At 44.2% G+C, this 21246-nt stretch overlaps 1 protein-coding gene across 3 annotated transcripts in view; it reads right to left on the reverse strand.

Moving 5' to 3' along the window:
* Positions 1–21246, reverse strand: part of MXI1 (MAX interactor 1, dimerization protein) — a gene marked incomplete at both ends in the record, with an annotated part of 67575 nt that overhangs the window by 42742 nt on the left and 3587 nt on the right. Inside the window, 2 exons of one of the 3 annotated variants that reach the window (XM_084245247.1) lie at positions 7206–7338; positions 8440–8512. In XM_084245247.1, coding sequence (XP_084101373.1) covers positions 7206–7338; positions 8440–8512 — 206 coding nt within the window. Of the gene's footprint in view, positions 1–7205; positions 7339–8439; positions 8513–21246 lie in introns of those variants that run through there. The other 2 variants (XM_084245246.1, XM_084245248.1) reach the window with 2 other exon arrangements.

Below are 21246 nucleotides of genomic sequence, written 5' to 3' on the forward strand. Positions count from 1 at the left end.
ATTCAGGGATGAGAGTAAAATAGCATTCATTATTGTAGGAGACTAATAATATAAATTAATAGAAAGTGAGTAATTTAAAAACATTTCTTTGGGGAACATTGACACTCTTATATACTTTACAAATTCTTTTCATTTCTGGCATATGATTAATCTGCTGTTACTCAAGAGTTTAGATATTTAAATGTTCATCTTCTACAACAGAAATCAATATATAATAAACAGGATAAACTCATTTAGAAATATGCAAGCAAACAGCAGAAATTGGATGAGGTAACACACACATTATATAGGAAATTATTATATAGGGCAAAGAAATTTTATTTTACTTTACAAGTCAGTATTGACTTTTAAAACTATATACATACATCTATTACTTTTTTTAAAATGTTATAAATTTAAAATAAAAGTTAACTAGGTCAGTTTCTATTCTTAGCAGGGCCAGAATTAAGAAGCATATAATAAAGTCACACATTACATTAGGCCCTTCATATACTCTTCATAATTTGCATCTGCAGATTCAATCAACCTCAGATCGAAAATGTGTGCTATGTAGTTTGACCAATAGTGGTTGTGTCTGTGCTAAATGTGTACAAATTTCTTGTCATTATTTCTTAGAATACAGTATAATGACTATTTAAATAGCATTTACATTATATTATTATGAGTAACCTAAAGATGGCTTAAAGTATACAGGAGGATATGGACAGGTTGGATGCAAATTACATCAGCTCATATAAGGGACTTGAGGGCCCATGGATTTTCATATTCATGGGAGTCCTGGAAAAAATGCATTGTGGACACTAAGAGAAGACGGTATTTATGAAACAATCATTTTTTAGGTGAGAGTACAAGATTGGAAACTAGAATTTTGAAGATTAAAATTATTGCTCTTAGCATATTTTCAATAGTTAAAATGGGACATGTAAGAAGATAAACCAATTAGACTACTCATTGAGAACATATTCTAATACAGAGCAACATTCTTGATTGTGAGTGTGACATGATAACACACCTAAACAGGTGTGATCTTCCTATATTTCTGAATCTTATATGGTGTTATAAATCAGTGGTATTTCATTAAAGAAGAGGAGATGGTGCACGGGTACACTGGTGAAGGAAACTCTATGGGGACTACACCTGAGGGGCTGGGGGGAAGCAAATATTGTTTAAAAATGAACACTGATGTAAAAAACTAAAAAATATATATTAAAAAAATTTTTTTAATTTAAATTTTAAAAAATGGAGAAAATATCAATGATTTTCTAAATCACTTGACTTCCAAATTGTACTTTAATATTTTAGGAAAGAATCAGGAATGAAATAACTCGTTGGGGGAAAAACAACTGGTACCCCATAATTAATTGCATTACCTATAATAAAAATGTATAAATACTAGGACATTGATCTTAATTTTTATTATTAATATATTCTATTCTTCCTTATAGCACTAGAAGCAGACACTGATGTTATACATCTATTTCAAAGAATGTTGTCTAAGAGAAGCACCACACATGGAAAAATGATTCTCAAAGGAAATGGGGAGAAGTTGGCAGGATAGCTGACTCGCCTTGCTTCTTCCAAGTGGCTACACTCCCCACTCTGCACCTCTTACAGCTTTACTTCAAGTTTTAAAGAAATCATTGCTGCATATTCATCCCTTCACCCTACCTTTAGTTATTTTTAGCTTTTGTCATAAGTTCAAGACTCTTCTTTAAGTTACTGCAATAAATAACAGGGAATCATTCTGTTAAGTCTTACTGAGGTATAATTTACATTCCATAAAATTCAACTACTTTAACAGTTCAATGAGCTTCAATGAGTTTCAGTAAATTTATACAGCTGTGTAACCACAATCTAGTTTTAGAACACTTCCATAACCCCAAAAGTTCCCTCAGGTCCATTTGCAGTCAATCTGCACTGCCACCCCTACATCACCACTAAACTGCTATCTATTGCTATAGCTTTATTTATTTATTTTTAAAATTTAATTAATTAATTTATTTATACAAGCCCTGGATAGTCAGAAGCGTGGGAGGGTGAGAGAATTCACCAGAGCCAGAGTGGGGAGCAGAGCAGGCAGAAGGACAGAAGTACACTGCTGAGGGAAACAGCGGGCTGCAGGAGAGGTCTGCACACCATGCAGGACCCTCCTCTGGTGGCCAGATTGCATCCGGGGATCCAACCAGCGCTGCAGAGGCTGCGGGCAGCTTCGCAACCCAGCGCTCAACCGCTGCGCCACCAGGGAGGCCCTATAGCTTTATTTTTTTTATGAATTTCATATACTGTAATCATAAAATATATAATCTTACATACTGTTTTGTGGCCTATACATGTTGATGTATACATGAGTAGTTTCTTTCTTTCTAGTGCTGGGTAGCATTCCATTGTATGAATTACTACATTTTGTTATATTTTCACCAGCTCACAATTTGATTGTTTCCAGCTTCTGATTATTCTGAATTATGCTATAACGAACCGTTCACATTCAAATTCTCAGCAGACATGTAGAATAGGAGAGCTTCACCTTAAAGGACAGTGACTCACACTTGCTACTCTCTACCATTAACATCCAAGTTACTTTCACACTGAAAACGGCAAATCTGCAAAATCATGCTCACAAAGTTTTCAGCCATTATTTTCTTAAAAAATTGTACCAGAATTATTGGTTTCCACAGTTCAAGTCAAACTTTGTACTTTTATTTTCATTTTCTCCTCCACCATCCCTTGTATCTATTTGTCTCTTTCTCCTTCCCTTTCTCTTAACCTCAGGACCCTCACTTCATTTATTAATGTCCACTAGTTTTTATAAACATTTTACTTTGTCAAATTGTTCACTATGTAAATGTCTAGTATTTGTCTTTGTCATTCTAACTTGCTTTGCTACACATAATTCCCTTGAACTCCCTTTATTTTGCAGTAAATGGCAGGATTTCATCTTTCCTTATTACTAAATAGTACTCCATAGTACAAATGTATCACATCTTGAGGATCTATCAATGGGCATTTAGTTTGCTTCTCTGTCTCAGCTCTTGTAAATAAATACTGCATAGAAGGTAAGTTTTTACACTGATAGTTTCATGTTCTTTGGGTAGATGACCAACAGCAGGGCTGCTTGGTCATATGGTATTTCCATTTCTAGTTTTTAAGGAAAATCCTGGTCATTTCCATAATGGCTGCAGCAATATCAAGAGTGTAATGAGGGCCTCCCCTGGTGGCGCAGCGGTTGAGAGCTGGGCTGTGAAGCTGCCCACAGCCTCTGCAGCAATGCCAGTTAGATCCCCAACTGCAGCTGCCAGTGACGGTCCCACATGGTACGACAGACCTCTCCTGCAGCACCCACTGCTCCCCTCAGCAGTGTACTTCGCCAGTCTGCCTGTTCTGCTCCCCGCTCTGCTCTGGTGAATTCCTCACCCTCCCGCGCTTCTGACTGTACCCAGTGCTTCTATAAATAAATAAATAAATCTTTAAAAAAAAAAAAAAAAGGAGTGTTATGATAGGGTTCCTCTTCTTCACATCCTCTCCAGCACTTGCTGTTGGGAGCCTTTTCAGTATGTGCCATTCCACAGGTGTGGGATGGTTTCTCATTGTAATTTTAACCTGCAGCACTTTTATTGGAAGTGATGACGAACATTTTTTTCATGTATCTATTGGCCTTCTAGATATCCTCTTTGGTGAATTGTCTGTTCATCTACTAAACCAAGTATTGTCTCTTATTAAGAATTAGTTACTTAAATTAAAACATAAATACGTTTACTCTAATACTAAGTTATGGAATCCCTTTAGCTCCTTGAATAACACTACTCCTCAAGCAACACTATGAATCTATAGTATTTTATAGTAAACTTCTATAATCCTTTCCTATAAATTTAGACAATTTACTCTCTGTCACCAAATAAAAATGGCCCTGTTCCTAACATCTTATTGATTTGTACTATTCACCACTTTATTATATAGGTATCATATCTTTCCAAGTATTCCATAAACTTCCCTATGGTAGGGAAGCAGGTATAGCAATAGATCTCTATAAATAGTATAAGTTCAATAAATCTGGTTATTAATTACCTTCAAAAAAGCAGTTTCACTAGCTAGCAAAAAAAAAAAAAAAAAAAAAAAAGTAGGGCCTCCCAGGTGGCGCAGCGGTTGAGCGCTGGGTTGCGAAGCTGCCCGCGGCCTCTGCGGCGCCGGTTCGATCCCCGGCTGCTCCCCAGCCACCGGAGGAGGGTCCCACATGGCGCGCAGACCTCTCCTGCCGCCCGCTCCCCTCAGCAGTGTACTTCGGTCCTTCTGCCTGTTCTGCTCCCTGCTCTGGCTCTGGTGAATTCTCTCACCCTCCCGGCTTCTGACTGTACCCAGTGCATGTATAAACCAAACAAACAAACAAACAAATAGATAAATAAATAAGACATGCCTCTAGAAAATTAAAAAAAAAAAAAAAGTAAATTGCAAAGAGGGAAAAAGAGCCCTGGCAGAAGGCATTAAAGCAGCAGGTGCAGACTACACATTTCAAGCCTTTGGCAGAGCAGAGAAGTGGAGCACTAACACATAAATTTCAAGTTACAGTCACTGAGTCTTAGTTTTTAAGTAAATTATTACTAAGGACTGTTTGTTGATTCCAGAGAAGCAAATCCCAGGAATCTGTCTCCTTTCTTATTCTACCTGTGGGATTTACTGTGCATACCAAGCCAGTTTCTCCATCAAAAAAATAGAGAAAATAATTTCACTTTGCCTCACAAAATTCTTCTGAAATTCAAGTGAGATAATAATATATGTTAAAGGATTTTACATACAAGTAGTACATAAAATATCATTATGACACAGAAGATATTACCAGATGCGTAAGAGGAACAGCAACTTCCACATAGGTAACCTTTTGATCAGGAAATTAAGATACATATACTCATCAACTCTGTATTTCCCTTGTTTTAGATGACTAATAAATGAAAATTTTTTATTTTCTTTCTACCTTACGTAGCCAGATAGTGAAATCTCTATTAAACCTAATAGTTGGTTTAAAGCCAATATGAGGGCCTCCCCGGTGGCGCAGCGGTTGAGCGCTGGGTTGCGAAGCTGCCCGCGGCCTCTGCGACGCAGGTTCGATCCCCGGCTGCTCCCCGGCCACCAGAGGAGGGTCCCACAGGCGCGCAGACCTCTCCTGCCGCCCACTGCTCCCCTCAGCAGTGTACTTCGGTCCTTCTGCCTGCTCTGCTCCCCACTCTGCCTCTGGTGAATTCTCTCACCCTCCCGCGCTTCTGACTGTACCCAGTGCATGTATAAACAAACAAACAAATAAATAAATAAATAAAGCATGCCTCCATTTAAAAAAAAAAATAAATAAATAAAGCCAATATGAAATCTAAAGCGTCCCCTTGTAATTGCACTAACAACACTATTTCTCAAGTACCCCAGTATTAGAATTTTATCTTTGCCTCCCCCTACCCCAAGAAGCAGAAATTTTAAGTAAATGGTAGGAGAAATAATTCTAAATGTTTAGCTTTAACATAATATACCTAGGTTTTAATTACTGATGCCTTAACCAGAGAAATGTGAAGAACAAAGAAATTTCTATTTATTCTTGTAAATGCTATATGTCACGCTACATATTTTCATCCCAAACCTACCCTACCTCTAGATCTACACTTAAACATAAACATAGCATAGTAAGTTTATGGCTAGTTATTTTTATAATTAAAAAATTAAGTTTAAAAGATACAGAATAGTCTTAATGAAGAAAGTCAAAGCCAAAAAAAGGGGAAACATACAACTTCAATGATTAATTGAAGGAAGAATTAAACTTTATTTTAGGGATGTCAAATATGCACAGTGGAAAAACTCAGCTCTTGAGCTATTACTTACAGAAGCCACAAGATTTTCTGCATCAGTTAATGAAAGCCCCAATTCCTACTCCCTAACCCAGGTCCCCAAGTGACTTCCCAGCTATCTCTGTGTGGAATTCCGCAAAGTCATAAGGCTTCCCCAAAGTCTTCAGGCAAACTTAGTTACCAGAAAATTGCTCTGTGCCTCTCTAAAATGAATGTTTATATTCTCTAGACAAACCTTTGGGAATCAGGAAAAAGCACTAATTTCTCTTATCAATGGAAAAGGCAGCATCTGTTGATCTTTTAAGAAGGCCTCTCACTTCCTTCCTGGAACAAAAACACTGAAGAAATTAGACACAACCAAAAATCTTCAAAAATGGAAGAAACTATGTCTGAGTACATCCAGACAAGCATTCCCTAGAGACCTGTTCTGACTGAAGAGTAAGCATCTTCTTTCTTTTTCATCTTTTGCTTTAAAATATCCCCAGTCAATTCAATCTTAACATTAAATCTGTAAATAACAGTCAAAAATTTCGCAGCATGGCCTGTCCCTCATCCTTATAAACAAACAATGTCTACTAACTTTGTACTACTCTATTTAAATATTTTTATCCCTTTAACAAAATCCTTGGTTCTGTTTTTTTGTTGTTGTTTTTTTTACATCCTGCCTGAGCTATTTCTAATTTTTAAAAATTCTTGGACTTGGGCCTCCCTGGTGGCACAGCGGTTGAGCGCTGGGTTGCGAAGCTGCTCGCGGCCTCTGCAGTACCTGTTCCATCCCCGGCCGCCGGGTGAGGGTCCCACATGGCATGCAGACCTCTCCTGCCACCCGCTGCTCCCCTCAGCAGTGTACTTCATCACTCTGCCTATTCTACTCTCCACTCTGGCTCTTGTGAATTCTCTCACCCTCCCGTGTCTCTGACTGTACCCAGTGCTTAAATAAATAAATAAATCCTTAAAAGAAAAAAAAAATTAAAAAAAAAAAAACCTTAAAAAAAAAAAAATTCTTGGACTCTTCAAGTTTAAAGTTGGCCCAAGCTTACCTTTACTATGTCGCTATGTGCATTGACACGTATTGCCAAGTCTCTCAATGCACTGTCCCCTCAGTCGCAGACCCCCCCATTTTAATAATCCCAGTGAGGAGTTATTTGGTTGTCTTTCCAGATTCTATTCCTTTCCTTGCACACAAGTCTGATTATGATTCTTCTGACTTCATTATCTAAAAGGGCCAAATCCCCAGGGGTAGTGGTAAAAGGAATCCATTTGGCTGTTCAATGCTGTTCCTGACTTGCTACTTGAGAACTAAGGTTGGTAGGGCCTGCACCTCTGCCTGAGCGTGTGTGCTTCTCCCTCCCTCCAGATGCCATTTCTAAACCTCCTGCTTACTACCTGTTGGCAGTGCTGGTGTTGCTGCTTCCGCTGCTGTGTTTCTGTGCCCGGCTCAATCTTCTTGGGGATTTTGAATGCTGCAGTCGGGGGCTCGGCATGGAGGGGAAGGTTGAGGCGTAGCCATGTTCACACTCTAAAGAGAGAGCAAGAAGAAAAAAGTAAGTTTACCCAAATCCATGGATCCACAGATGTGAAAGTCTTTGCAGTAACAGTTGTTGAAAACAGAAGGAAGAGGTAAAAATTTTCCACTCTCTTTGGTTGCAACAAAAAATCCCTGCGCTTCCTCTCAACATCACTCCTGTGACATTATATACAGATGACAACTACCACCTGGAAGTTGGGCAATTACCTTCCCTAAGCCAGGTGAGTTCTTCCTCCTCACTGAAGTCCTTTTCTCCAAGACTTCTTGACTCAAACACTCTAATTTCTGAGATCAGTGTCCATTCAACTCAATTAACTTCACCTGCCTCAAAATTCCCATTTTCCTTGAACTCTCCTCATTCTAGGAGTCTCTCTAATGCCCCTATTTCCACGTACTACAACTAATCCAACCACCCAATCCTAGAACATTTTCTCTCCTGCCACCACAATCACCAGAGTTCCTACTTTACACACCCAATTTCTTCACTTCTCGTGCCTCTGCCCCTGAAGGGATCTGGAAACTCACAAAAAGCCCTTTTTCCCCAGAAGTACTCATCCTTCCGCTCTCCAGCCTCCTTTCCCCAGTCGCGGCCCGCGCACCCCCTGCAGCTCCCTTTCCTCTTTGCTCCCAAGTCCTCAGATTCACCTCCACGCTCCACACGCCGCGCGCCCCGCGCACCCCCACTTCACCTGTCCCCAGCCTGACCCTCTCTCTCCTCCGCTCCCCTCACAGTCCTCACGGCCCCTTCTCCATGCGCGCGCGCGCTCACACACTCACTCACTCACACTCACACACACACACTCACACACACACACGAGGAGCCACGGACGCCCTCCCCTCACTCACGTGTGGCTCCAAAGCACCTCCCCTCACACGCGCATCTCCCTCACACGCGCCCCTCCCCTCACACGCACCCCCGAACCCGCGCACCCCTCGTCCCGCGAGCACCTGTCCTCACACGCGCACCCCCAGCCCGCGAGCATCTCCCCTCCGCGCGCGCCCCCCACATGCACCGCCCGCGCCCGCGCCCCGCGCGCCCCGCGCGCCCCGCGCGGGCAGGAGAGCGGGGCTCCCGCGGCGCCCGGCCGTTACCTCGGTCCCGGCGCTCCAAAAACTCGGCCGCCTCCAGCAGGCGCTGCACGTTGATCATCCGCACCCGCTCCATGGGCACGGCGGGCGCCGGCCGGGGCCTCTCGGCGCCGCCTTCCCCCGCCGACAGGAGGCGCCACCGGCGACTACAGTCCGGCGCCGCCCCGGGACATGTGCGGCGGCCGCCGGGCCAGCCCCGCCGCGCCTCGGCGCGCTCACGGCCGCCCCCGCCGCGCTGCCGCCCCCGCCGCGCCGCCCGCAGCCCGCGCGCGGTTTGTTTACCTCTCGGCGCGAGCACGGGGGAGGGGCGGGAGCAGCGCCGCGCCCCGCCCCCTCCCGCCCCTTTCTCGGCCTCCTGGGAAATGTAGTCCCACCCCCGCCCACGGCCCGACGGGAGTCGTAGTACTCCCGCCGCTTCAGTGCGCCTGCGCGCTGCCCGATTCTGCAACGGCCGCTGGGAGTTGTAGTCCCGCTCGACTTGGGGTGCAAAGACTAAGATGTTAACAGCATCTGGGAAGGAAGAATTCGAGCTGACTGTGAGTATACTCCCGGAAGCCCTTTTCTAAGAGGCGGCGGGTGCCGAAGAGCTGAGGCAGTCTTTATCTGAGGCGCCAGGTTCTGGTCCTGCTTTCTCCTGTAACTTCTGTTGCCTCAGTTTCCCCATCTGTAAAATGCAGTGCTGGGACAGCACGCACAGAAACACTTGAAAAGCCAAAATCACTTTCAAAAGCAAAGGATGATCGCTGCATCCCATCAGAGCCAGAAAAGGTTCCTATTATCCCTTCTCCCACCTGTTTCCACACAGGTAGTTTCTTAATCTTATGTTTAAAAACTACTTTCTTCTGCCTGACGTACTGATTTTAGAGGCTAGAAAACCTCTCTGCCACCTCAGGTAAAGGATATAATTAATCAGTGAATAAGTAAGTGATTTGGTGCTGGGGTCACACAAGGTCTCATTTCTTCATGTATAAACTGTATATAAATTATTCCATTAATCCTAACATTGAGGGTCTGCCATATGCCAGGCACTGTACCAGAGAGGTTGTCTAGCCTCTGAACTTCACATGGATCCTCCTCTCAAGGAGCCTGTGGTCACTCGGGCTTATGAAGACTCAGTGAAACAGTTCCAGCAGTTAGCGCATGACACTCAGTAAAAGGAAGCCATAAGGATCGTTTCCTTACAGGTTCTGCATAGAGAAGGAACTGAAAACAATGACTAAAGAGAGCAGGGACCACATTAAAAGACTACCAATAGCTGCCCTCACTGCCACTCTCTTTCCAAGTCCTTGATCTGACAAAACCTCAGTCTAGACCAAAGTTTCTCAATCATAGCATTGATATTTGGGGCCAAATAATTCCTTCTGGGGTATAGGGAACTGTCTCTACTCTGCTGAACTCTAGCATGTCTAGCAGCATGCCAGGACTCTATCCTCTAGATGCCAGGAGCCAGCTACCACCCCTGAGGTGTGACAACCAAAGAAGTCTCCAGATATTGCCAAATATTTCCTGGGGCACCAACCCCTCACCCTCTTAAGATGAGAACTACTAGTCTAGAGAGAGGAAGGATAAGAGGGTCATAACTTTTGCATGTTCTAGGAACATGCTAGAAATTGTGTAAACAGCCATAACTTTTTCCCACCCTGATTATTTTAACCTGCACTGGACATCCAAAATAACAGGAAGCTCTTGGTGAGGGGAGAATTTCCTTTCCCCTGTGGTCATCTCAATGGCTACTGCAGTAAATACCACCTCAGGGTGGAAATCTTACTTGAATAAATGTCGTGAACTTCATGTTGCATCTTAATACCTTCTCCCTTGTATATTTTTTTTCTCTCAAAGGGAACAACATTTCCAATCAGGTCAAAAGCTGCAAAATTCTGCCAGTCTTTTAAATATTACACTTAGCACCATATTTAAGGACCAAATAGATATTCCATCAATGCAGAGAGACCCAAAATGAGAGGTGTTCACAACCACAGGAAAACTGATTGATTGATTGATTGATTGACTGATTGCAAAGGTTTTGAAGCAGGGAAGTGTGCTTTTTCAGCTGTTGACAAGGTTGCTTCAGATCTGGGTTTTCCCACTGGGTGTTGGTAACAACCACCTTCTACCTTCAACAAGAGACATGTTAAGTAGGAATAAAATGGAAATAGTTTAAAGGAAAAACCTGTTCACTTAGAACCTCTATTATTTGAGGATGGGCATTAGTAGGCTGGAAGTTAGTTTCTACCACTTGCAGAACCCCCTTTAAGCTTTAGATCCCAGATTGTTGAAGGCTAACCCTGGACCTTAAAAGAGGTAGTTTTATGACAAATAAAAGCCCGCTTTACCTAATGGGAGGTAAACACATCTGGCAAGCAATCAAGAAAAATAGTACAAACTGAAAATATAAGTGGATTCAAGGTGGGTTTAAATCCATACGTCACAAGATCTAGCATGTTAAGAAAAAGCTCCAGGCTTAATGCACATGCCTGGTCTTTCACAGTTGACCGCCAGATGAATTAACCAGCCCTTCCTTTAGAGCCATGGCCAGGAGGGAAATGAGGATGGAAAGGAGAGCAAGAGTCACCAAAAGCCCACCTATATATGTTGAAGAAGAGAAGCATACCAGTGATGGTGGGCAGAGAGGGGTGGTAAAGCCTGGTTGAGGTACAGAAATACCCAGTCTTTTCTAACAGCAACTCAAGGTGCCACTTCCTTCTCCCTGCTCTGGTTGGCTCCCAGAGTTCTTTCCCAGGCATTGTCCCCAAGAGGGCCTCTCAAGCACAAAGCCAGGGGTTCTAGCTTCAAGAGAGTGACCCACAGGCGATCCCTCAGCCCCAGTCCCAGCCTGTAGGAATGCAGAAGCAGCCATAGTCTTTCCTTTGCTGAGATGAATGCAGTTTGCATGATAGATGCAGATGGGAAAACTGAGGAAAAGCAAAGCTTCCAAAGGCTACTGACAGAAGAACCCATAGTCTTACCATAGTCTCTGGCTCTGTTCTGTCCCTAATGTATCTCTCTCAGGGGAGTGTCATTGGAAGATGGAAAAAGTCCCCCAGGGCCTTGCAGGCCTGTAACAAACACAGCCTGAAGGGGACAAGCTGCCTTCTGGGAGAAGCCAGCAAAGAGCTAAATTTAAGCCGAGGGGTCTCTCTTTCCCCACGCCAGCCCCAGCCCCAGCCCCAGCTTCCGAAGCACTCATTTCCAAACGCGTTATTGCAGATTCACGTTAGTGCCGTGGAGGAGACGGGTCTGGGTTGTCTTTTCCGCAAGGAGGGAAAGAGGGGACAGGATCACAGGGTTAACTGCAAGTCCAGGGTCACCGTGTGGGTGACACCTGCACTGAAGACAACTTCCCTGCAAAGATCTTGCTGGGCAGCGAGAGGTTTTCTGCAATTGTGTTAAAAGATGGAGATTTTCAAATAACCAAGGTTGGGAACAGGGGCGGATGAGTCCTGAGCGCCTGAGTGAGAATTCTAAGGATGCTCCATCTTTCCATCCCCCACCCCAAAATGACAACCGCAGTTACGTCCCCACTACTCCCCTCAGAGCCCAGAAATGTGAAGAACAGCAGAAAACCTTTCTCTCTGCCCAGTGAGTCAGCCTCGCTAACTTCATGCGTAAGCGCTCCTCAAGTCGGCGGCGGCTCGGAGCTGCGGGTCTGCGTGCAGCCGAGATAAATTTGGGTCTAGAAGGGATGACGTAATGCTAAACCCGAGAGGTAGCTGCGCCTCCCAGGGCTCCAGTCGCCAGGGCTGCCGGCTAACATCCCAACCTCACGGAAAAGCACCAAGTACCCAGGTGCCAGAAGCAGGGAGAAAGGCGACGAAAGGACAAGTTGGGGGGAGGAACTGGGGCGGGGGTGGGGGGTGGGGGGGCAATGTTAATCTCAGATCGCTGAATCTGGAAGTTTTTTTTTTTTTTTTTAACTTCAGTTTTCTGGTGAGATCAGGCCACTGGCAGAGGCTCAAACAGCTGCACTTGACTTCCATCCTGGCCTATCTCTTCCCCCTTAAAAAAGGGCTTCTTAACATTTTATTAAATGGCCCTTGATGCAGCAGCCTATTTCAGTGATTATAATGGGGGTGTTAATATCCCCAAAGTCCTTTTCCTTCTTTTTTTGCACACTAAGGATTGGAGACGAAATCTGCATTGCAGGACTCAATTAACATGCATGTCTAAGAGGCCTGTTTACTCTGGTGCAGCCAACTTGGGGGGATTTTAGGAGGCTACCGGTAAGGTATTGGGGAGATTGAGAGGACCCAGTCAAGTGAGTGTTTCCCCAAATAACATTTCATATGGAAGATTATATCATTAAGCTTATTCCTCACTCCAATCTCGATTTTTCAGATAGAAAACTGAGGCTCAGACAAGCACGGTAACTTACCCAAGGCCACACAGCTATGGATCAAACTGAGGGAGCAAGGGTTAGAACTCAGAACTCCGGTCTAGAGACTCTAGTTCATCTCCCTCCAGCTCCTTAATTCTTTTTTTGGTTGATTTGTGGTCTTAATTTTTTTAATACACTGAAAGGGGTGAGTTTTCTGGCCTTTTAAATTTGTGGTGCCTCAGTCATTTAAATATCAAGTTACATTCTTAAGAGAGCCAAAGACAGCTTTTGTTTTCTGTTCAAGGTTCACTCTTCCCCAAGGAAAGGCTGGCCTCAGAATTAACTCTGTTGTTGGTGATGACCACAGACCTGGGCCAACCTCACTACACCACCTTAATTAAAAAGATCACCACAGGTAAATCATAGTTATTGTATGGAAGCAGTTTCCTTCATTGGGAATGCCTCCCGAATGCTTTTTTCAAATGACATTTCATCATCTGTTGTTGCAGCCACATATTATTCTCCTTTTATCTGTGGTTATAATCATTTCGACCAGTGGATTGAGTGACTTTCAGCCTTCCCTGGACTATAAGGTGGTCACTCATTCCATGAGTTCATTTTTGTTTTGAATTTTTGCATCATTATTCAAAAAGCAACAACACTCCATGTTTTTGTTGCTGTTGCATTTATCAGATTTTAGATACAATGCCCTGGTCTCTCAAAGTTAGATGTAATTTGATTTTAAAACCTTAAAAAATATATAAAAGATCACCAAAGACTTTCCCTTGCTGCTAAGAGGACATTCACATTCTTGCCACAATCTTGTGTACCCTCCCTGCCCTGTGAGGAGCTGGCCTAGAGTTACCCAACCCCCACTCCTTGGCGTGACCACTCCCTTCCAAGTGGCAAAAACTTGTGGAGGTCATTCTTAGTCCCTGCCAGGCCCTGCACACTAAATCATACATCCAGCCCTGCTGTCTTGCGGCTGAATTCTCAGCCTGAGGTGCACTATTTAGAATAAAAATGCCAGACCCTTGCCTGCTCAAAGACACTGGAAATCTCAACGTTTCAACCAGCTCCAACATTCTGATTCTAGGATTCTGGGATACTCCAGAAGTCCTGGAACAAAATTCCCCTTTATCTACTAGCTGCTGTGTCGTGAGAGCCAACTCTATGTCCATGCTGCTCAGACAGATAGTTCACTTAGTCCTAAGCACACCTCTGAGATTCCTGTTTTACAGATGAGGCCCAGAAAGATTGAGCAACTTGCCTAAGGTAACACAGGTAGTGAATGGATTCAAATCTGGATTTTCTAGCTCGTGGACCCCACAGCATACGTCAGGATTATTATGTTCGGTAGGCAGGGCAAAGTCAAACAAAATTGATTAGGACAATGACCTCAATCAGAGGTAATAACACCCTCCCTTGGAGGCTTTGGAAATGTATAGGAGTGTCACAATGATTAGGGGGTTCCCTGATGTTTAGAGAGTGGGAAGCAAGGATGTTAATTCTTGCAGGGTTCTGATCTGCCTGAGAAGAACTGCCACCAATAGCTCTCTTGTATTGAAACACTAGGTCAGACGGTTAGAGGCCAAGAACTCATCATTCAAATTCAACAAATACTCCTCCAGCATCTCTGATGTGCTGGCACCAGTTGAAGAGACTGCTGTCCTCAAGGTGCTTGTATTCTAGCCTGACAGACTGAAGAGGAACACGGAATATCATTGTGAGTTGGGACAAGGTGGGTAAGGGGTAGGAGACAAATGGGGGGCGCTCCATGGGGGTTGAGGGATCAGAGATGATCACCAGGACTGTCAGCTTCACTGAACTATAATCAGCTGAGAATGGTGATAAAATGCAGGTTTGGATTCAGCAGGTCTGGGGTACGGCCAGGCATCTCATCTCCGAAAAGCTTCCAGACACAAAAGGGCTGTTCGTCTTCTGATCACACTCACTCTAAACACTAAGGGTAAAGGCCATGCAAAGAATTTGGATTTTATTTTGAGACAGGAAAGAAACTATTGAAAAACTTTTAAACAAGTAAGTGACCTGAACCCAGTTATATGTAAGATCTTTCTTGTTTCCTAGATCTCCATCAAGTTGAAGAAGAGGTTGGACCCATGCCTTTGACCGGAAGCAGCTGGCCCACACTGTCTCCGTTGCAGCCAGAGCCTAGAACTCATCTCTACAGCTCACGCGTGCCTCTGGCTTCTCTGGCAGAAACCCTTGGCTCCAAGCAGGGACCGACAGTTGCCCTACAAGCTTGGGCGCCTTTAGGAAGCCTAGTACAGCCTGCCAGGGTGTGGATTCACAGCCCTGACACTCTAGCCTACACAGTCACAGGAGGCCTACTGGTTGGGTGAGTTCCCCAGGGGGGCTGGACAAGGTGGGACTGCACATGCAAGCAGCAACACTCCAGACCGTCACCCTCCAGAAAAAGGACCTGTCGTCTGGCTTTAGTAACAACCTAAAGAGCCCGGGAAGGTTTTGTCTGCCCTCTCTGTGAGCTAGTTTGAGTGAGCAGTAAAGGAAGCTGCTCCTGGGAGGCATCCCCAAGGGGACCCTCAGCCTGCACTTAAACATTCCACATTCCACTTCCTGCCTCTTTCTCTCTGAGGCTTCTTCCAAAACCCTAACATCTCCCCAGGAAGAAAGAAAAACCTGGGTTTGAGTCTCAATGCTCTTCTTTTTTTAGCATGTGGCCCTGAGAGAGTTAGCCAGTCTTGCAAAGGCTAAGAGTTTCCTTATCTATAAATAAGGAAAATTACGCCACCTTCTTCTTTGGATGGTAGTGAGCACTTAATATAAAGCATTGTGCTGGCACATAGTAACTGCTCAGTAAAAACTATCAATATTCCTTTGGAAAATAGAGAAAACATTGCACTTGTCAGCAGCCCTTTTAGGGATGGGTTATCAGTTTCCCAGGATACAGACAAGAATAACATTATTGGTCCCCATTTGTCTATGATTCACACTGGAATATAGAGTTGGAACTGGAGACCAAATATACTGCTCTTTGGAAGCACCCAGCACAGTGCTTGGCTCCTGACAGGTTTCATAAATAATTTCTTAAATTGATTGAACTAAACTGTACAGCTGGTGGAAAACATGAAAGTCATGTGCAAGGGATTCAGAACCCTGGGAGTGAAGTATGGTATAGGGGTGATCAGGCTATAGTGGGGGGTGAAGGGGCATGTAAGAGGCAGCTAAGACAGGTGTATGGGGAGATAGTTCTGGCTGCACAAGCCTCCCACTTTCCACCCATGGCCAGGAATCGAGCAAATGCGCTCCATTTCAATATAACAGCTTACCTACCCAAATCATCTTTATTCAAGTATCCTGGCTAATGGCAATAAAGACAGCGTAAAATAGTAGGCAATCCAAATCCCCTTTTATTGGCTTTAGTTTGAATTTCCCAATCTCTCTCTCCCTCAGGACATGGTGTTTATCTTTCTAATTTTGCTGTGTTTAAATTTTCCTTAGCAGACACTGGAGTTGGATATTAGAGGTATGTGGCCAAAGGCAGGTTGCACGGGAGAGCGGGTTTGGTAGGAACACTGGCATAGGTGATCCTACATGAACAGGGGCCCTGATGTATAAAGAACTGAGACTGGAATGTGTCTATTTCCCAGGCTGCTCACACAGTACTTGATTTCTTAAGCTCAGGCAGGTTTTTTTGTTTTTTTTTTTTTTAAGAGACCGTCAAATCTGTGAAAATGACAAGAATAAACTAGAGACAAAAAGGATTTTACACATGGCAGGTGTGCTCATCCAAGGTAAGTTTTCTTTTGCATCTATAATGATGGCTACAAGCAAAAACATGAAGCCCACGTCAGAGGCAATCTGATACTGTCGGGTTTCACTTGAAGACAATTGAAGTTCTGCACCCTGGCACTGGAAGAGCATATGCCCCATGAGGGCAGGGACAGGGACCTAATGCAGAGCTTGACAGAAAGCAGCATGTGCTTCCTTACAGACCAGTTTAATGAGTAAATGCATGAACACATTCACTGAACAAAGCTAAGACGAGTTCTTGGCATGCCATACAATTCACATTTTAAAAAAGTATCTTTTACAATAGCCTTTTAAAGAGAGTTTCTCTAATGTATTTTTTAAAGGATCTTATTTACATACATTTCCTCAAGGCTGATTGCTCAAAGCAAGGGTCACCTGAACTTTCAAAATGTTTCACAAGCAAGGGGCCCAGCCCAACATTCTACCAAGATGAGGAAGCAAAAAAGGAGCCCCAAGTTCAGGAGAATGGTGGCAAGTGCCCATTATTTTGGACTAGAGAGATCAAGTTAAGCTGTTGACAGCTTTAATACCTCCAGCCAGGCCACTTAGGGACAGTAATACCAGAGACAATTAGGTCCCTTTAGTTTAGCAGAAGAGCCAAAGAGCAGGTGTCTGTCCCTGGTGAATTAAAGTAAGTCTGTCTGTCTCTCTGTCTCTCTATTTCTATCATGAGCCCAAAGCTCCACCCTCCACCCCAACAAGGAGGCCCCTATAGGAAGATTTGAATTCCTCCTCCTCAGTTAAGGCTTGGGCTGTCATCCCATTGTCACTGTCTCTGCCTTCAGGCTCCTCCCACTCCCCCACCCTGGGTCTAAGAAAATGTTTTTCCTAAATGGTAAATTCAAATTAGCTTCATTTTGAAAGACTATTGAGAATGTTGCAATGACCTTTGCAATAACTGGACACACCCTAGATCAGTAAACCAGGTTGGAGAATTGCTGACTATGAGCACCTGACCTGTAAAACAAAAGCCCAATTTGGGGCTCTGCCTACGACCCAGAGGGGTTCTGCCTTTGCTGAGATACCTTGGGCAAGCCTCTGTGTCTCTTTGGGGCCTCAGCCTCCCCATCTGTAGAGTGAGCCTGGTGGATGCTCTGTGACCTCCAGGCTCCTCTGGCCCTCACGTTGTCTTATCACCTTCCTCCTTTGAAAACAAAGCCATGTTCATGTGGTTTACACCCCACTTCTTGTATGCATAAAGAAACAAAACCTAAATCTTAAAAAAAAAAAAAAAAAAACAACAAAGTCCAAAGGAAGGAAGGATGGGAAAGGGAAAAGAATGATTCAAAGCCATTCAGCAATGAACCCCCCATTTCTGCTTGCTGGAAAATTGCTTTCTTCATTCTGCAAGAAGAGTTCCATTCCTTGCTATGGTGCTGCTTTTTTACTTCTCTTTCTTTCTCCTCCCCCCTTCTTTTTTTTTTAACTCAAAAGCCACAAAACCACAACTCACCTCCCCAAAATGGGTCATTTGGAAGCCAGTGCTGTCAGGGGTTAGGTGTGTCAGGTCTGGCAAACTGGTGGTATCTAAGTGAAGACCAGGCCAGGGTAACCATGTGTTTCTCCTCCAGAAACCCAGTTTAAATCAATATTTATCCAACTGTATTTATAGAAAGTGGTGGTGGTAGGGAGAGGGGGTGGGGTGGGGAGGCAGGGGGGGATCTAAAACAGAACAAGCCACAATGACTGATGCAAATCTTTGTGGCCAATTCGTTTCTGCAGGGCCTGAGTTTTTTTGTTTTTTGTTTTTTGTTTTTAAAAGGCAAAAGACCCGGCTTTTGATGAACCTGCTGTTGGCCTCAGTACCATAGCAACAGCCCCACGTCCTCTAATATGCCCAGAGGACAGACTTGGGAAAGGCAGCAGGAGGGGGGTGGTGTTTCCTAGGAGCCTAAACTTGAGTTAGGGCCAGGAGAGTTGAACAACTCTGAAAAACAAAAACAAAAAAACTCTCTGATTGGCTATTCTGTCTTCAGTCTCACTTCTAAACCTTTTTTAGACAGGGTGTGTGCAGGAAGACCTTGGACGATCAACAGGGTGTTTTAAATACCAGCTTTGCTTCAGGTTGCTGGGTGACCTTGAGCGAGTCATTTCAGCTCTCTGAACTTCATGCCTTGGCTGGAAAATGCATACATGCATAGATGGTGAGGACAGCAAGCTCATGCTGGAATCAGATGCCTCAGCTCAAAACAGCTCTGCCATTTACTAACCATGTGACCTTTGAGCAATTACCCAGACTTCCTGCTCCTCAGTTACCCCCTCTGTAAAAGAGGAGTAAAAAAATTGCCTACCACATGGGTTTGTTGTGAAGACTGGAGGAGACAATGCATGTTTAGCCCCCTACTTGGTATATTAGTCATCGCCCAACAAATGGTAGCCAGTAGTCATAGTATGCAGTGCAACTAGTTGCTGCTGCTGCCTGCTGTCACCCTCTTCATTTCCCTCAGATTTAGCTTAAGACATTTGCCCAACCATCCCCAGATACAAATCCCCGGGTCTGGGTACACCCAGGGTAGTGTTTTGGTTAGGGAGGGAAAACAAGGAAGCAGCTGCAGTTTTGTCCTGGTGCTGATGGAGCCTCCTTTCCTCCCCCAAGCCGAGAATGGCTCAAGTCATCTTCTCCAACTTTCTAAGGCCCTGCCCACTTTCCCTGGTCTCCTCTGCAGGATACTTGGTCTCTAAGACCTCTCTGACAGCTACAGCAATGTCTCAGAAGTCTTCTGCTGGCAGAGATATTTAAAACTGGAAAAGTTGAATTTAGGCCACATAGGAAATAGGAGACTGGTTTAAGAATGCTCTTTACACAACTCCACCAAAAACAAATACCCCGCCATAAATCAACTCACAAAGTTTTCAGAAAAAAGCAATTGCACATATTTGATGTTCAATACATATATTTGGAATGAATGGAATCATAAGATGCCTGCTGTGCAGCAATGTGACCTGCTTGAACATTCACTACCAGCAAAGCCCTCAAATTTAGCATAGGTTGCTCTTGTCCCCTGCTTTTTAAGCCAGTAACATTTCATGTTCATGGTTACAGCTGATGACAGTACACAGCTTCAGCTTCCTGGGCCTCATCTACCTTCTCCTTCCAGTCCTGGTCTTATAGCTCCAAGTCAGTCTGTTGATTATGAAAAACATCCTCCCTCCTTGGAAGAGATCGATACTTCTGACTCTTCCGCCGAATCTTCAGAAAGTCTGTCATGTGTCTCCCGGCCTTCAAACTCAATCACTGTGCCATAGCCAGTAGTGGACAATTCAAAGAATGTATATTAAACGTCTACCATATACCCAGTAGTATACTATACCCAACAGTATACAATGACATATACTGAAATACAGTAGGTGATTTTTTTCCCTTAACATGCTTATCATCTCCCTGTGAGGATTGTTAATAATGCACAGGAAGCAAATCGAGAGTTGCATGGTACTAATTATTGAAGTTCAGAGAATTAACTTTATTGAGCACCTACTGTATTTCAGGTACTTTAAATGGAACACCTTATTTAGTCCAGCAATGATGTGAGGCTTGTGCTATTATTATTCCCATTTTACAAAAAAAGAAAGGAAACCTCAGGTTAGGTAACTTATGCATAAGGTCACAAAGAAATTAAGCAGTGGATTAGGAATTTGGGGCCTACTGTTGGTGACTGTTAAAGTGTTCATTCTCTCAACTACTCTGACTTAAGAAATAGTCAGGGAAGGCTTTCTGGAGGAGGTGGGAATGCAGATAACCTTAAGGGAATAAGAGAATGAGGGCATTCTACACAAAGGGGAGAGTCTGAGTGCAGCACAGAGGCATGACTGTAAGCCTGCTTGCTGGTGGACCTGCTTGACAGGAGCTGAGGAGATTGAGTCAGGAAGGCAGGGTGGGGCCAGATGACACCACACAGGAGCAGCTTCCTCCATCAGAAGGAAGAGGCTTCTCCTTGGCCTGTCCATTCCCTGAGAAAGCATCTCACACTCAAGCCCAGGAAGTCCATCCAGAGAGCAACCCATGGCTCCTATGCCATTAAGCATTCTCTCCCATCCTAGGCATTGCTCCCCACCTCACCATCCCGAGACTGGAAGGCCCATGTCTGTCCTCTAGACCTCACCTGTGATGGTGGCTGCCTCCACTTGGCCTGTCAAACACCCTTCGGGAAACTTTTTCCTTTTCAGTTTCAAAACAGGAAGGAAATATTTTTCGAATTCTCGGTCCTGAAACAACACCCTGCTATTGGAACCCAAAGGTTCCAGTATGCCAGAGGTGAAATCCCAGAGGTTGTTATAATTTCTGAATTTGTGCTCATAGGGTCAGAGTCTCCATGACGAATATTTCTAGAGGCCTTCAATTTGAGACTGCTAGGGTTTCACTTCAGGAGAATGTACCTGCGTAGCCTAGGAATCTTGGTCTTGCACAGAGCCAGCTCTCAATAGTGGGTCACTTAATGTGGAAACCCTGACCCCCAAGAAAACTCACAGCACCTACTGGGAATAATTCAGCACTGAGACCACAGCTTGGTGAGCTCTCCGAGTGAGGAAGCCTCAGCGAGGCAATGAAAAGCAACTCGGGCGACAATGGAAAAAAAGGCAAGCAAGCGCCTTCCTGCCTGCCTGCCTGCCGAGCAAGTACTTTGCAAACAACAGTAAAAACGGAACGTGCGAACGCGTGACCAGATTGCATCGGTACATTTCGGGACAACCTCACCGGGCCC

Source organism: Talpa europaea, assembly GCF_964194135.1.
Source record: "Talpa europaea genome assembly, chromosome: 10".
NCBI classification, from domain to species: Eukaryota; Metazoa; Chordata; class Mammalia; order Eulipotyphla; family Talpidae; genus Talpa; species Talpa europaea.